A 17,130-nucleotide genomic window follows, 5' to 3' on the forward strand; every position below is an offset into this window, starting at 1 on the left:
AGTATAAAACTTAAGTTTACTATAAGTGTTTACAGTTTGCAGGTTCATATGAAATACTTTCTATATTTTGATATGGAAGCTCTGAAATAAAGCAGCTGCAGGATCATGTAAAAAATGGAACCTTGTAGGATTAAAAATAGGAAAAAAAATGAAAAACAATCCCTTAAAAATGCAAACATATGACAAGATAAAATTTAAAAAACATGATAAAATCAAAAACTACTGTTTTGCTAAGACAGAAACTAGGGCATGTCATGCTTTCATATGTATGTTTGCAATATTCAACATATTTTCACTGAGTATATGTGGTTGTCAGAGATAAAAATAAAATAGAACATCATCCAGTGTGGTTTATAATTATTGTTATTTATATTAGCATTTTTTACTGATTGTATTCTTTTGTCATTCTGAGTAAATATCAGAAAAAAAAGACAAAAACCTGCACATTATTAAATTCACTGAGCTTTTCTTCAAATGCTGATAGAAATTAATTTACTGTCTGTTTTACTGCATCAACATGTCAATATTCTGTCCATGTGTTTAGATTTTGATTATTATATTAATCTACTTTCTTCAAAGATTAAAATCTTCTGTAAATTCACAAAGTCTCTCATTGACAGATACTATAAAAGGCGACTTGTTTCTCTCATGCTGTTGTCACTAAACCTTACTCTGCCGTCTCCATCATGGTGATTAAAAGAGGAAGTAGTTTTTGTACGACTCTATTTCTGTCTCTCACTGTGTCTCTCTGGCACAGTAATACACTGCTGTGTCCTCAGTCTTCAGGCTGTTCATCTGTAGATAGACTTTACTGCTGGAATCATCTCTGGAGATGGTGAATCTACCCTGGACTGACTGGGAGTAATAGATAGGAGAACTGCCTGTGTGCACAAAAGTGATCCACTCCAGTCCTTTACCAGGAGTCTGTCTGATCCAGTTCATCCTATAGCTGCTGAATGTGAATCCAGATCCTGTACAGGTCAGTCTGTGGGATTCTCCAGGTCTTTTAACCACTGATTCAGATTCTGTCAGAGTCTGACCATCAACACCTGCCAACACATGAACAAAACATCAAATGAATTCTGTTCATACTCATGTCAGAGTCGTGTCAAATCAGGATTGTTGAAGTCCTTCACCTGCCCAGCAGAGAGTTAACAGCAGCAGTCCTGTCCTGTAGTCCATCATCTTCTACAAAGTGTCCAACACTCTGTTTTCCTCTCTGCAGATAAATAAGTAGCTGTGGAAAAATGTTGAGATTTGCATTGACTCCTCCTCACAGGAAGGAGGAACTGAATTAAAATTCTGCAGCATTTTAACAAGATAGAATGAATAAAATGAAGAATTAAACATAACTTCTGGACAAATCAGTTCATAATAATCTCCTGTTATTTTCCTCACAATGATCAGTTTTCAAGATGCCAGAGAAGAGAAACAACCGTTGAAGACATTATTTAAACATCAAAAATGACTTTCCATGGATGTTGTAATGACACATTTTTCAGTCGATGAAACTAAATTGTTCAGTCAGAAATATAAACTGTGTAAAACAATGGAAACTGATAGAGTTCTCTGCAGTCCTTTTGTTGTTGTTTTTGATGTGATTATAATTATAATTATAGTAATTATCATTATTACCACTACTACTACTACTACTACTATTACTACTGTTATAAGAATTAGCTTAAATGTACACAACATACAAGGAATTTGGTTTCAGTTGTTAGTGTCACTCTAGGAATAAGAAAAAGAGAATAATAAAATATAGAGGAAAAAATAATAATAAAATTAAATTATAGATACATGTATATATATGTACAGATATTTACACATCTAGATAAGAATATATATACACCGTTGTGTGTAAGCTGACTTTAAATATTTGAATCTGAGAACAACCAGTTTTGAGAAACTAAAAGCTCAGTGTTAGCTGAGCATCTACAAACACATATATATTCACAGGAGTGCAACATATCAATTGCTAGAATGAGGATATAGTGCAAAAAGTAGACAATACTGTTCTTAGTGCAAAAATATTTTACATGTGTGAAGCAATGGTTCAGCCATTTTTAAAATTAATTTTTGCCAACTAAATATAATTAGTTTATATAAAATTTAAACTGGTGCCTAATTCTTTCGTTTTTATATGTAGAATTTTAAAGCTTTGAAGTCGCCGCTAACTTTAAATATTTGAATCTGAGAACAACCAGTTTTGAGAAACTCACAGTTCAGCTACCAGGATGCTAAAATATGAACTTTGCTAACATGAGGGGCTTATTAATGCTTTCTTTTCATCATTTTAATCTCAATTCAGCTCAGTAGTTTTGCATAAATACTGTGAGTCAAACAAAGAAGACACATTTTAAACTTTGAATGAACAGTTTGAATTCATTCCTGGTCTGAGGGCTCCTCCTCTGGTGGCTTCATGTTACAGTGTTCAGGCTCTGAGGGGTTTTTGTTCAGGTCTACTGATCATTTGTGTCACTGTGTGTCTCTGGCACAGTAATACACAGCAGAGTCTTCAGGCTGCATATTCTGTCCATTCAGAGTCACTGTTTTGCTGGAAGAGTCTAATTCGATACTGAACTTGTTCTTCAGTGAATCTTTAAAGGTTGTGTCATAACCAATCCACTCCAGTCCTTTTCCTGCAGGTTGTCTGATCCAAGCTGTCCAGTAGCTACTAACAGAATAAGAGACCTGACAGGTGATGGAGAGACGTTGACCTGGCTGCACAGTCACAGATTCTGGCTGAGTCAACTGTTCACACTTCACACCTGTTAAAAGATGAACATATTGTTGACAAATGATCCAGTTGGACTCCAAAAGAAGAAGAACAAGTGACTGAGAGACTCACGGTTTCCAGCTGCCATCAGCAGCAGCAGCAGAGCTACAGGAAACATAGTTTCTGTTGAAGCTGTAGAGATGAGAGCTTCTGATCCTCTCTAACCTCCTGTCCAAGTGAAGCCTTTATAACTGTGAGGAAGGAAGACCACTGAGTTTGCATAGAGACCTGAGAAGTGGAGGTCATGTGAAGAACAACAAACATGTCAGTCAGCTCAAATCAGTTATTCTGTGCTTGTGATAAACTGTTCTTCTGTTATTCAGAAACAATTTTTTAACTTTAGGATAATGTCTTGAGAATAAAACCTATTTACTGACATCAACATTTGAATTAAAATGCCATCAGTCTCTATATATTCTCTCCCTCACTGTGTATCTGTAGATAGATTCTACTAGTGAGGTCATATCTGGTGATGGGACTGAAATAGAAGCTTGTAAAATCAAGTGGAAAAAGTCCCAACAGCTGCTATAGAAAATGGTTTTATCGGAGTTAAACTGGAGCCCTGTGAGGATTTGTTAACAGTCATCTCCTCCTGCATCATCCATCTTTGAAGTCCAATTCAATGACAGGAACACAGCAGAATGATCCCACTGAAGGAAGATGTTTATTTATTCAGTTAAAATATGACCAAGTTTAGTTACTAAATGGCCTCACTTCCTCAGATTCTTTTAGAAACAGTTTATTCACAAATCAGAAGAACGTAAATTAGATGACATGGATTTCTCAGACATGTAAAAACTTCATTATTCAAATCGTGTTTTAACCACAGACATTAAGGGAAACTCTGGGTGGGTCCTCGTGCCCCGGGCCGCCTGGGTCGGTCTTGGTGCACTGGGGGTGTTGGTAGCTGCTCCCTCTTGTTCTCCGGGTTCGCGTCGTTCATGGTGGCCCCGGTGGCTCTCTGGGGGTGCCGCCCTGTAGCTCCTACGGCCCGGGGGGAGGGGTGCCCTGTTGGCTTGGCCCTGCCTTGCCGTGATTGCTGTTCTGGGCTTCGGGGTTCTTCACACTTGCATGTTTGATCAGGTCTCGCCAGCTACTGCCGAGTCCCATTTCAGTGAATGATGGGACCCGCCAGAATGTGCTGAGAATCTCTCCAGAGTCTCTACCCTAAACTCATTCTCTCCTTCACTAGTATCCTCTTCTGGCCTATTCTATTCTATTCTATTCTATACTATCAAGACATCCACAATTATGGTGCTCAGTACCGTTTGTTTAGTTATTTATTTATTGAATCTCTTTTTCTTTTGTGTTGGTTTGGTTTTCTTTTCTTTTTTCAAAATTTTTATTTTATTTTTTTTTTATTGATGGACAGTTAGTAGTTGGGCATAACACACCACCTTACAATCTTTAATTGCAATAGCACCGCCTATTAATTTCTATCCCTGTTCGTCCTGTTCGTCCTGTTCATCCTGTCCAGTCTTTGTTTCCCCCACACATCACTGAGGTGTAGCACTGCCCTCCCTGGCTCATAATAGGGAATTCTAATAAAGAATATCTGCTTAGCTTTCAGGGAGGGGCGGTGATGGTCACACACATGCACTAAATATTGAAATATTTGGCTGCAAGACTAAAATATGCATCAATCTCATACAATGTTGACACCTCTTTTGTGGAGTTAAACAATGAGAACAAATGCAGACAAAAAAAACCCAAAAAACAAAAAAAAAACCAAAAAAAAAACCCTTCCAACTATGTTCCTTTAACACGTTTATGTGGACAGAGCCCTGCATTTCACCAAATATGTTTTACTTCTTGCTCCTTTCTTTTTTCCAGCTATAAACTTTGATTATGTCCGTAAGGTTGGTCAGAAATACTTTGTGACCAACAAGGAGAGAGGCTCCTTCTCGAATACCGTAGACTTCTGCTCCCAACAAGGCTTAGAGCTGGCTTTACCACAGAACGAGGAGGAGAACAGCATGCTGACTCAGTTGTATGGTAAAGTGTACACACACACACACACACACACACACACACACACACACACACACACACACACACACACACACACACACACACACACACACACACACACACACACACACGGTAAGCTGTACTATCTATATAAACTGTTGTTTTCTGATGGGATGCTGTGAGCAGAGTGGTGCAGCAGAAGTGTGCTGGGCTCATAACCCAGAGGTTGATATTGAAACCATCCTCTGCTAACCTTGCTCTTTCTTTTTTTTTTTCCTTCTCCCAAATTTTACATTTTCCTTATTCATTAAATTTAAGTCAATTCCAAATAGCTCATAACAAAAACATTGCAGTAAATGTGAGTTGTAGTCTCACCGGTTCCTTGGCATAAAAATTGTTTGCAATCACATCGTCATTAGTAGAAACCTCGTGTCCCTCCTGTTAGACTTGAGCGTAAAACTGATATTATTTTAGCTTAAGTTTCTATATTTTTCCGTGGAAATTTGTGTTTAGGATTATTGTTGGTGAATATTCATTTACATGAAGTGTGATGAAAAGTTCTACCATCACTGCTGAGACACAACCACACAGTCTTTAGAACATATATAAACTACTTTTTATACTTAACGCAGCATCTGGCAATATAATAGAATTAGGGGACAGGCTTGGTTAAATTCCTCACACAGTACAGTTTAATTATTCATTAGTAATTTTTGAAAATAAATAATGATGTTTAATATATTACACAGAAACACAAAATATTAGATGAGCTACATTAAGTGCATGATATAATAATAAATGTATAATAACAATAATATATTTGTATATATACAATAACAGCACAATAACAACATAAAAGTAATAACTTAATTCAGTATTTTTAATTCATATAATCACAATGTGATAGGGGAAAGGCTCAAGCTGCTCCATTATTGTCCTTTGATGTCCTCTGAAGGCTTGGATTGGATGGTGGATTCACCCAGGAGGCAAGACTGACCTCCTGTACCTGAGGCAAGGAGCACCTGAAACCCACCAGCACACTGACCAACATCTCTCTGTGTGGCAGCTGCAGCCACAGTGTCTGCAGATCACATAGCTCCATCACGCCTGACTGTGTCTGCAGCGGGTGAACCAAGACTCTCTGCAGCTGTGTCTCCATCACATCTGGCTGACTGTGAAGATCCTCCATCACACCTGCTGAGGGCTCCATCTAAACATCATATGTGACTGCCTGGCCCGCTGAGTCTGCTCTGTAGGTTCAAAAACAGATACTGCAGAACAAAAATATGATCTGTGTTTTGTGACACACTTTCAAGACAAGATGTTCCTTCTTCAACCTGCATTAAGAAACATTGCACAACTAAATCAAAACGACACTTGATATAAATGTGTAGCGGACGGAGGAGCAGAACATTCCAGAGCAAGTTCTTCTGTGTAATCATGTATGTCATAACACAACAAAAATCTCCGTCCAGATGTAACATAGAACATATAATGCGACTGTGAGGACTGCAAGTCCAATTCAAGGCCCACTGGCCGCCGTGGTACAGTTTTATCTGGCCCATGAGATAATATTATTTGTTTATCAGAACTGGCCCACGAGTATATAATACATACACCACTGATACTACAATTCCCAGAGTGCAGTGCAATAGCTTGGAGCCTAGAAAATTAAGTTTGAACTTCTCAGTAAGCCGTTTGCAGTCGACGTGGAAAGAGCCCTTATGAACGTCCAAGTGATCAAACTCCAAAATGGTGACACGGTCAAGGCAAAGTCTGTGTCTGTGGGTGCTGCACAGTTCCTTTGTTTCACCCCTGAAACGATGCCTCGGCTCCACCTACATGCTGCTCAAATTCTCTGCATGTTTGGTAACCTACTGAGCAACTCTCTGTGATGAAGATGAACAAAACATCACACAGCAGTCATCTGTCTGATACACAACCTTCACTCTATCCTGAGAATTCCCACAGCTCAGAATCTGACCCCAAACAGTGACGAAGTCAAGAAATGATGTCAAGCATCTGGCTTGGGCTAATGTGCATCAGTGCAGACTGCTTAAATGGGCCTGTTTTCATTTTGCAGGTTTCTGTTGTGATCACACAATTACGGGCTATTAATAGCTATATGTTTGAAATATATGCACATTCTCATTTTGTCTGCTGGTATTGTTATTGATAAAAATAGGGTGACTTTAGATTTTCATTGAAGAAAATATGGATCAAAATGCAGAACACTGAGAGCTGTTCTAACAACAAAACAAGTACATTTATTAACAAACAATCAATAAATGGGAGCTGTGGGGTCCGAATGCTGCCTGGCTGGAGATGATCATTTGGAGATGGTGTGGTGCATCAGAAGGAGGATGAGCACAAGGAATGCTGGAGGCACCAACAAGAACCTACACGTGAGCAAACACATGATCAGAGGAGTCGCAAACGAGAAGCACTATATAGACAAAATACTCACCTGATACATGGTCAGTTGAGCATCATCCAACTTCTTTTGGTGAGCATTCTTCTTCTTCTGGTTGTGCTCACGCTGCTGGTCTTGTGCACATTCAGATGCAGGATGTCTGCCTCTGGGGATTTTAATGTGACTGCTGCCATTATAGATAGATAGATAGACAGATATTTTATTAATCCCAAGGAAAATTCAAGAAACTATCATCTCTACTGGTACATGTCCACAGGATCCATCAATTTCTCGCATCCCATTCGTTGTCTATGTTAAACGCACCGTATTGCATGCTGGTTCCGTTGTGGCGCACTTCGAGCTGTGATCCAGTGCATCTCCCTGGAGGTTCCCACAGTTCATTTGCATAAAACAGACTTGAATTCTACTTTATGCAAATTCGGTGCGACGAACAGAGGTGCGGTGCCTTGTGAAACTTTTGTCAAGCGTGTAAAGGTACATGTTCACAGGATTCATTTTTCTCGCATGTAAATGAGCCACATCTGAAAATCACTCGCTTGATGGGCAGTCACTAGCGGGCCACTACGTGGTCCATGATAACGCTTTCAGCTTGAGCCTGACAGATGCATTGGACCAACATGGTGGCTTGGTCACAAACTTAAATTTTTCTTACGAAAACAGTTCAGCAAAAAGTAATTCTGAAACCATTTGAGAAATAACCTGTGCAGTTGCTAAATTTGCCCTTGTTTTAGTTCAACGATGGCTACTTTAGACGTTTGACGAAAGTTTCGCGATGCGTCAGACCTCTACACGCCGCATCGAATTTCCATAAAATAGAAGTCAAGTCTAGTTTATGCAAATGAGCTCCGGGGAGATGCACCAGATTGAGACCCGAAATGCACAGCAACGGAACCAGCATGCAACGTAGTGTGTTTCACATAGACAATGAATGGGATGTGTGAAATTGACAGATCCAGTGGACACGTAACATCACATGTGAGACGGATCTCAGCGTCGTCCTCATTGAGCAGTGAATTGGGTTCTTCTGTCCCGAAGAGTGTACTGGTAAAAGAGTGGATTGGTATGAAGTGGCTCTGGAACTGGAGACTAGAGTTTGTATGAACAATATAGCAGTTAAAGAGAAAATTGGATAGAAAATATTGGAGAAAACCTTGGCAAGACTTAGGAAAGAGGGAAATTCTTCCAAGGCTTGTTGGGGACTTGAGGTAACAATGACACAAGTTAACTCTGACCTGAAATTTTAAACAAGAACTGTAGGATAAATTACATGAAACAAAGTCATGTCATCAATCCAGCAAGCTCTTGTCAACAAGGAAAAACTCCAAATATCCTCTCTCGAGGAAATATTGGAGAAAACCTTGGGAAGACTTTGGAAAGAGGGACCCTATTCCAAGGCTTGCTGGTGACATGTAAGGACAATGCAAGATAGCACTTACCTGAAATGTTGAGCAAGAAATGCAGCATAAATTCTGTAGAAAAAAGAAAACAACAATAAAACAAAAACAAACATCATGTCATCAATCCAGCAAGCTCTTGTCAACAAGGAAAAACCCAAATGTCCTCTCTAGAGGAAATATTGGAGAAACCCTTGGGAAGACTTAGGAAAGAGGGACCCTGTTCCAACACTTGCTGGTGACTTGAAGTAACATTGCTGCAAGTCAAATGAAGGTTGTCAAATTAAAGAACACTTATACAATTAATACCTTTAACCACGTGAAGTCTTCAGGTCAGACAAGAAAGCTCGTGTCAAGGAACAGTTCCAAATATTTACTTGATTGTAAATATTGGAAAAAAACTTGGAAAGACTTAGAAAAGAGGGAACCTCTTCCAAGGCTTGCTGGTGACTTGACGTAACAATGACACATGTTAGCACTTACCTGAATTGTAGCATGAATTATGGAGAAAAAAAAGTTATGTCATCAATCCAGCAAGCTCTTGTCAACAATGAAAAACTTCAAATATCCTCTCCTGAGGCAAAATTTGAAGAAACCTATGGGAAGACTTAGGAAAGAGGGACCCTCTTCCAAGGCTTGCTGGTGACTTGATGTAACAATGACACAAGATAGCACTTACCTGAAATTTTAAACAAGACCGGTTGCATAAATTATATTACACAAAGTTATGTCATCAATCCAGCAAGCTTGTGACAACAAAGAAAAACTCCAAATGTCCTCTCTTCAGGGAGAATTTGGAGAAACCCTTGAGAAGACTTAGGAAAGAGGGACCCTCTTCCAAGGCTTACTGGTGACATGTTGTAAAAACAACACAAGATGGCACTTACCTAAAATATTAAACAAGACTTGTAGCATGAATTTTGTAATAAAAAACAAACAAACATCACATCATCAATCCAGACAGCTCTTGTTAACAAGGAAAAACTCCAAATGTCATATCTTGAGGCAAAATTTGAAGAAACCTATGGGAAGACTTAGGAAAGAGGGACCGCCTTCCAAGGCTTGCTGGTGACATGATTTCACAATAACATAATTTAGCACTTATGGGAAATTTTTAACAAGACCTGTAGAATAAATTACATTAAACAAAGTTATGTCATCAATCCAGCAAGCTCTTGTCAACAAGGAAAAACTTCAAATCTGCTCTCTTGAGAGAATATTGGGGAAACCCTTGGGATGACTTAGGGAAGAGGGACCCTCTTCCAAGGCTTGCTGGTGACATGATGTAACAACAATACAAGATAGCACTTACCTGAAATGTTGAGCAAGAAATGCAGCATAAATTCTGTAGAAAAAAAGAAAACAACAAAAAAACAAAAACAAACATGTCATCAATCCAGCAAGCTCTTGTCAACAAGGAAAAACCCAAATGTCCTCTCTAGAGGAAATATTGGAGAAAACCTTGGGAAGACTTTGGAAAGAGGGACCCTCTTCCAAGGCTTGCTGGTGACATGATGTAACAACAATACAAGATAGCACTTACCTGAAATGTTGAGCAAGAAATGCAGCATAAATTCTGTAGAAAAAAAGAAAACAACAAAAAAACAAAAACAAACATCATGTCATCAATCCAGCAAGCTCTTGTCAACAAGGAAAAACCCAAATGTCCTCTCTAGAGGAAATATTGGAGAAAACCTTGGGAAGACTTTGGAAAGAGGGACCCTCTTCCAAGGCTTGCTGGTGACATGATGTAACAACAATACACACACACACACACACACACACAGTAAGCTGTACTATCTATATAAACTGTTGTTTTCTGATGGGATGCTGTGAGCAGAGTGGTGCAGCAGAAGTGTGCTGGGCTCATAACCCAGAGGTTGATATTGAAACCATCCTCTGCTATACTTACTTTTTCTTTTTTTTTTTTTCTTCTCCCAAATTTTACATTTTCCTTATTCATTAAATTTAAGTCAATTCCAAATAGCTCATAACAAAAACATTGCAGTAAATGTGAGTTGTAGTCTCACCGGTTCCTTGGCATAAAAATTGTTTGCAATCACATCGTCATTAGTAGAAACCTCGTGTCCCTCCTGTTAGACTTGAGCGTAATACTGATATTATTTTAGCTTAAGTTTCTATATTTTTACGTGGAAATTTGTGTTGAGGATTATTGTTGGTGAATATTCATTTACATGAAGTGTGATGAAAAGTTCTACCATCACTGCTGAGACACAACCACACAGTCTTTAGAACATATATAAACTACTTTTTATACTTAACGCAGCATCTGGCAATATAATAGAATTAGGGGACAGGCTTGGTTAAATTCCTCACACAGTACAGTTTAATTATTCATTAGTAATTTTTGAAAATAAATAATGATGTTTAATATATTACACAGAAACACAAAATATTAGATGAGCTACATTAAGTGCATGATATAATAATAAATGTATAATAACAATAATATATTTGTATATATACAATAACAGCACAATAACAACATAAAAGTAATAACTTAATTCAGTATTTTTAATTCATATAATCACAATGTGATAGGGGAAAGGCTCAAGCTGCTCCATTATTGTCCTTTGATGTCCTCTGAAGGCTTGGATTGGATGGTGGATTCACCCAGGAGGCAAGACTGACCTCCTGTACCTGAGGCAAGGAGCACCTGAAACCCACCAGCACACTGACCAACATCTCTCTGTGTGGCAGCTGCAGCCACAGTGTCTGCAGATCACATAGCTCCATCACGCCTGACTGTGTCTGCAGCGGGTGAACCAAGACTCTCTGCAGCTGTGTCTCCATCACATCTGGCTGACTGTGAAGATCCTCCATCACACCTGCTGAGGGCTCCATCTAAACATCATATGTGACTGCCTGGCCCGCTGAGTCTGCTCTGTAGGTTCAAAAACAGATACTGCAGAACAAAAATATGATCTGTGTTTTGTGACACACTTTCAAGACAAGATGTTCCTTCTTCAACCTGCATTAAGAAACATTGCACAACTAAATCAAAACGACACTTGATATAAATGTGTAGCGGACGGAGGAGCAGAACATTCCAGAGCAAGTTCTTCTGTGTAATCATGTATGTCATAACACAACAAAAATCTCCGTCCAGATGTAACATAGAACATATAATGCGACTGTGAGGACTGCAAGTCCAATTCAAGGCCCACTGGCCGCCGTGGTACAGTTTTATCTGGCCCATGAGATAATATTATTTGTTTATCAGAACTGGCCCACGAGTATATAATACATACACCACTGATACTACAATTCCCAGAGTGCAGTGCAATGGCTTGGAGCCTAGAAAATTAAGTTTGAACTTCTCCGTAAGCCGTTTGCAGTCGACGTGGAAAGAGCCCTTATGAACGTCCAAATGATCAAACTCCAAAATGGTGACACGGTCAAGGCAAAGTCTGTGTCTGTGGGTGCTGCACAGTTCCTTTGTTTCACCCCTGAAACGATGCCTCAGCTCCACCTACATGCTGCTCAAATTCTCTGCATGTTTGGTAACCTACTGAGCAACTCTCTGTGATGAAGATGAACAAAACATCACACAGCAGTCATCTGTCTGATACACAACCTTCACTCTATCCTGAGAATTCCCACAGCTCAGAATCTGACCCCAAACAGTGACGAAGTCAAGAAATGATGTCAAGCATCTGGCTTGGGCTAATGTGCATCAGAGCAGACTGCTTAAATGTGGCCTGTTTTCGTTTTGCAGGTTTCTGTTGTGATCACACAATTACGGGCTATTAATAGCTATATGTTTGAAATATATGCACATTCTCATTTTGTCTGCTGGTATTGTTATTGATAAAAATAGGGTGACTTTAGATTTTCATTGAAGAAAATATGGATCAAAATGCAGAACACTGAGAGCTGTTCTAACAACAAAACAAGTACATTTATTAACAAACAATCAATGAATGGGAGCTGTGGGGTCCGAATGCTGCCTGGCTGGAGATGATCATTTGGAGATGGTGTGGTGCATCAGAAGGAGGATGAGCACAAGGAATGCTGGAGGCACCAATGAGAACCTACACGTGAGCAAACACATGATCAGAGGAGTCGCAAACGAGAAGCACTATATAGACAAAATACTCACCTGATACATGGTCAGTTGAGCATCATCCAACTTCTTTTAGTGAGCATTCTTCTTCTTCTGGTTGTGCTCACGCTGCTGGTCTTGTGCACATTCAGATGCAGGATGTCTGCCTCTGGGGATTTTAATGTGACTGCTGCCATTATAGATAGATAGATAGACAGATATTTTATTAATCCCAAGGAAAATTCAAGAAACTATCATCTCTACTGGTACATGTCCACAGGATCCATCAATTTCTCGCATCCCATTCGTTGTCTATGTAAAACGCACCGTATTGCATGCTGGTTCCATTGTGGCGCACTTCGAGCTGTGATCCAGTGCATCTCCCTGGAGGTTCCCACAGTTCATTTGCATAAAATAGACTTGAATTCTACTTTATGCAAATTCGGTGCGACGAACAGAGGTGCGGTGCCTTGTGAAACTTTTGTCAAGCGTGTAAAGGTACATGTTCACAGGATTCATTTTTCTTGCATGTAAATGTGCCACATCTGAAAATCAATCGCTTGATGGGCAGTCACTAGCGGGCCACTACGTGGTCCATGATAACGCTTTCAGCTTGAGTCTGGCAGATGCATTGGACCAACATGGTGGCTTGGTCACAAACTTAAATTTTTCTGACGAAAACAGTTCAGCAAAAAGTAATTCTGAAACCATTTGAGAAATAACCTGTGCAGTTGCTAAATTTGCCCTTGTTTTAGTTCAACAATGGCTACTTTAGACGTTTGACGAAAGTTTTGCGATGCGTCAGACCTCTGCACGCCGCATCGAATTTGCATAAAATAGAAGTCAAGTCTAGTTTATGCAAATGAGCTCCGGGGAAATGCACCAGATTGAGACCCGAAATGCACAGCAACGGAACCAGCATGCAACGTAGTGTGTTTCACATAGACAATGAATGGGATGTGTGAAATTGACAGATCCAGTGGACACGTACCATCACATGTGAGACGGATCTCAGCGTCGTCCTCATTGAGCAGTGAATTGGGTTCTTCTGTCCCGAAGAGTGTACTGGTAAAAGAGTGGATTGGTATGAAGTGGCTCTGGAACTGGAGACTAGAGTTTTAATATGAACAATATAGCAGCTAAAGAGAAAATTGGATAGAAAATATTGGAGAAAACCTTGGCAAGACTTAGGAAAGAGGGACATTCTTCCAAGGCTTGTTGGGGACTTGATGTAACAATGACACAAGTTAACTCTGACCTGAAATTTTAAACAAGAACTGTAGGATAAATTACATGAAACAAAGTCATGTCATCAATCCAGCAAGCTCTTGTCAACAAGGAAAAACTCCAAATGTCCTCTCTCGAGGAAATATTGGAGAAAACCTTGGGAAGACTTTGGAAAGAGGGACCCTATTCCAAGGCTTGCTGGTGACATGTAACGACAATGCAAGATAGCACTTACCTGAAATGTTGAGCAAGAAATGCAGCATAAATTCTGTAGAAAAAAGAAAACAACAAAAAAACAAAAACAAACATCATGTCATCAATCCAGCAAGCTCTTGTCAACAAGGAAAAACCCAAATGTCCTCTCTAGAGGAAATATTGGAGAAAACCTTGGGAAGACTTTGGAAAGAGGGACCCTGTTCCAACACTTGCTGGTGACTTGAAGTAACATTGCTGCAAGTCAAATGAAGGTTGTCAAATTAAAGAACAGTTATACAATTAATACCTTTAACCACGTGAAGTCTTCAGGTCAGACAAGAAAGCTCGTGTCAAGGAACAGTTCCAAATATTTACTTGATTGTAAATATTGGAAAAAAACTTGGAAAGACTTTGGAAAGAGGGACCCTCTTCCAAGGCTTGCTGGTGACATGATGTAACAACAATACAAGATAGCACTTACCTGAAATGTTGAGCAAGAAATGCAGCATAAATTCTGTAGAAAAAAAGAAAACAACAAAAAAACAAAAACAAACATCATGTCATCAATCCAGCAAGCTCTTGTCAACAAGGAAAAACCCAAATGTCCTCTCTAGAGGAAATATTGGAGAAAACCTTGGGAAGACTTTGGAAAGAGGGACCCTCTTCCAAGGCTTGCTGGTGACATGATGTAACAACAATACAAGATAGCACTTACCTGAAATGTTGAGCAAGAAATGCAGCATAAATTCTGTAGAAAAAAAGAAAACAACAAAAAAACAAACATCATGTCATCAATCCAGCAAGCTCTTGTCAACAAGGAAAAACCCAAATGTCCTCTCTAGAGGAAATATTGGAGAAAACCTTGGGAAGACTTTGGAAAGAGGGACCCTCTTCCAAGGCTTGCTGGTGACATGATGTAACAACAATACAAGATAGCACTTACCTGAAATGTTGAGCAAGAAATGCAGCATAAATTCTGTAGAAAAAAAGAAAACAACAAAAAAACAAACATCATGTCATCAATCCAGCAAGCTCTTGTCAACAAGGAAAAACCCAAATGTCCTCTCTAGAGGAAATATTGGAGAAAACCTTGGGAAGACTTTGGAAAGAGGGACCCTCTTCCAAGGCTTGCTGGTGACATGATGTAACAACAATACAAGATAGCACTTACCTGAAATGTTGAGCAAGAAATGCAGCATAAATTCTGTAGAAAAAAAGAAAACAACAAAAAAAAAACAAACATCATGTCATCAATCCAGCAAGCTCTTGTCAACAAGGAAAAACCCAAATGTCCTCTCTAGAGGAAATATTGGAGAAAACCTTGGGAAGACTTTGGAAAGAGGGACCCTCTTCCAAGGCTTGCTGGTGACATGATGTAACAACAATACAAGATAGCACTTACCTGAAATGTTGAGCAAGAAATGCAGCATAAATTCTGTAGAAAAAAAGAAAACAACAAAAAAAAAAACAAACATCATGTCATCAATCCAGCAAGCTCTTGTCAACAAGGAAAAACCCAAATGTCCTCTCTAGAGGAAATATTGGAGAAAACCTTGGGAAGACTTTGGAAAGAGGGACCCTCTTCCAAGGCTTGCTGGTGACATGATGTAACAACAATACAAGATAGCACTTACCTGAAATGTTGAGCAAGAAATGCAGCATAAATTCTGTAGAAAAAAAGAAAACAACAAAAAAACAAAACAAACATCATGTCATCAATCCAGCAAGCTCTTGTCAACAAGGAAAAACCCAAATGTCCTCTCTAGAGGAAATATTGGAGAAAACCTTGGGAAGACTTTGGAAAGAGGGACCCTCTTCCAAGGCTTGCTGGTGACATGATGTAACAACAATACAAGATAGCACTTACCTGAAATGTTGAGCAAGAAATGCAGCATAAATTCTGTAGAAAAAAAGAAAACAACAAAAAACAAAACAAACATCATGTCATCAATCCAGCAAGCTCTTGTCAACAAGGAAAAACCCAAATGTCCTCTCTAGAGGAAATATTGGAGAAAACCTTGGGAAGACTTTGGAAAGAGGGACCCTCTTCCAAGGCTTGCTGGTGACATGATGTAACAACAATACAAGATAGCACTTACCTGAAATGTTGAGCAAGAAATGCAGCATAAATTCTGTAGAAAAAAAGAAAACAACAAAAAACAAAAACAAACATCATGTCATCAATCCAGCAAGCTCTTGTCAACAAGGAAAAACCCAAATGTCCTCTCTAGAGGAAATATTGGAGAAAACCTTGGGAAGACTTTGGAAAGAGGGACCCTCTTCCAAGGCTTGCTGGTGACATGATGTAACAACAATACAAGATAGCACTTACCTGAAATGTTGAGCAAGAAATGCAGCATAAATTCTGTAGAAAAAAAGAAAACAACAAAAAAACAAACATCATGTCATCAATCCAGCAAGCTCTTGTCAACAAGGAAAAACCCAAATGTCCTCTCTAGAGGAAATATTGGAGAAAACCTTGGGAAGACTTTGGAAAGAGGGACCCTCTTCCAAGGCTTGCTGGTGACATGATGTAACAACAATACAAGATAGCACTTACCTGAAATGTTGAGCAAGAAATGCAGCATAAATTCTGTAGAAAAAAAGAAAACAACAAAAAAAAAAACAAACATCATGTCATCAATCCAGCAAGCTCTTGTCAACAAGGAAAAACCCAAATGTCCTCTCTAGAGGAAATATTGGAGAAAACCTTGGGAAGACTTTGGAAAGAGGGACCCTCTTCCAAGGCTTGCTGGTGACATGATGTAACAACAATACAAGATAGCACTTACCTGAAATGTTGAGCAAGAAATGCAGCATAAATTCTGTAGAAAAAAGAAAACAACAAAAAAACAAACATCATGTCATCAATCCAGCAAGCTCTTGTCAACAAGGAAAAACCCAAATGTCCTCTCTAGAGGAAATATTGGAGAAAACCTTGGGAAGACTTTGGAAAGAGGGACCCTCTTCCAAGGCTTGCTGGTGACATGATGTAACAACAATACAAGATAGCACTTACCTGAAATGTTGAGCAAGAAATGCAGCATAAATTCTGTAGAAAAAA

At 39.2% G+C, this 17,130-nt stretch overlaps 1 long non-coding RNA gene and 2 gene segments (V, D, J or C); all 3 read right to left on the reverse strand.

The window, feature by feature from the left end:
• Positions 1 to 735: 735 nt before the first annotated feature.
• Positions 736 to 1,185, reverse strand: LOC129347608 (immunoglobulin heavy variable 3-48-like). The segment is given in 2 exon segments: positions 736 to 1,049; positions 1,137 to 1,185. Coding segments are annotated over 2 exon segments (363 nt in total).
• Positions 1,186 to 2,460: 1,275 nt separating this feature from the next.
• Positions 2,461 to 2,932, reverse strand: LOC129347567 (Ig heavy chain V region 5A-like). The segment is given in 2 exon segments: positions 2,461 to 2,771; positions 2,852 to 2,932. Coding segments are annotated over 2 exon segments (339 nt in total).
• Positions 2,933 to 11,088: 8,156 nt separating this feature from the next.
• Positions 11,089 to 14,005, reverse strand: LOC129347568 (uncharacterized). Its single transcript, XR_008599734.1, has 2 exons — positions 13,636 to 14,005; positions 11,089 to 12,834 (listed from the first exon to the last, which is right to left on the reverse strand). It is a non-coding gene; the product is annotated as an uncharacterized LOC129347568 (long non-coding RNA).
• Positions 14,006 to 17,130: the final 3,125 nt, after the last annotated feature.

The sequence above is a fragment of the Amphiprion ocellaris genome, chromosome 19 (assembly GCF_022539595.1).
Source record: "Amphiprion ocellaris isolate individual 3 ecotype Okinawa chromosome 19, ASM2253959v1, whole genome shotgun sequence".
NCBI classification, from domain to species: domain Eukaryota; kingdom Metazoa; phylum Chordata; class Actinopteri; family Pomacentridae; genus Amphiprion; species Amphiprion ocellaris.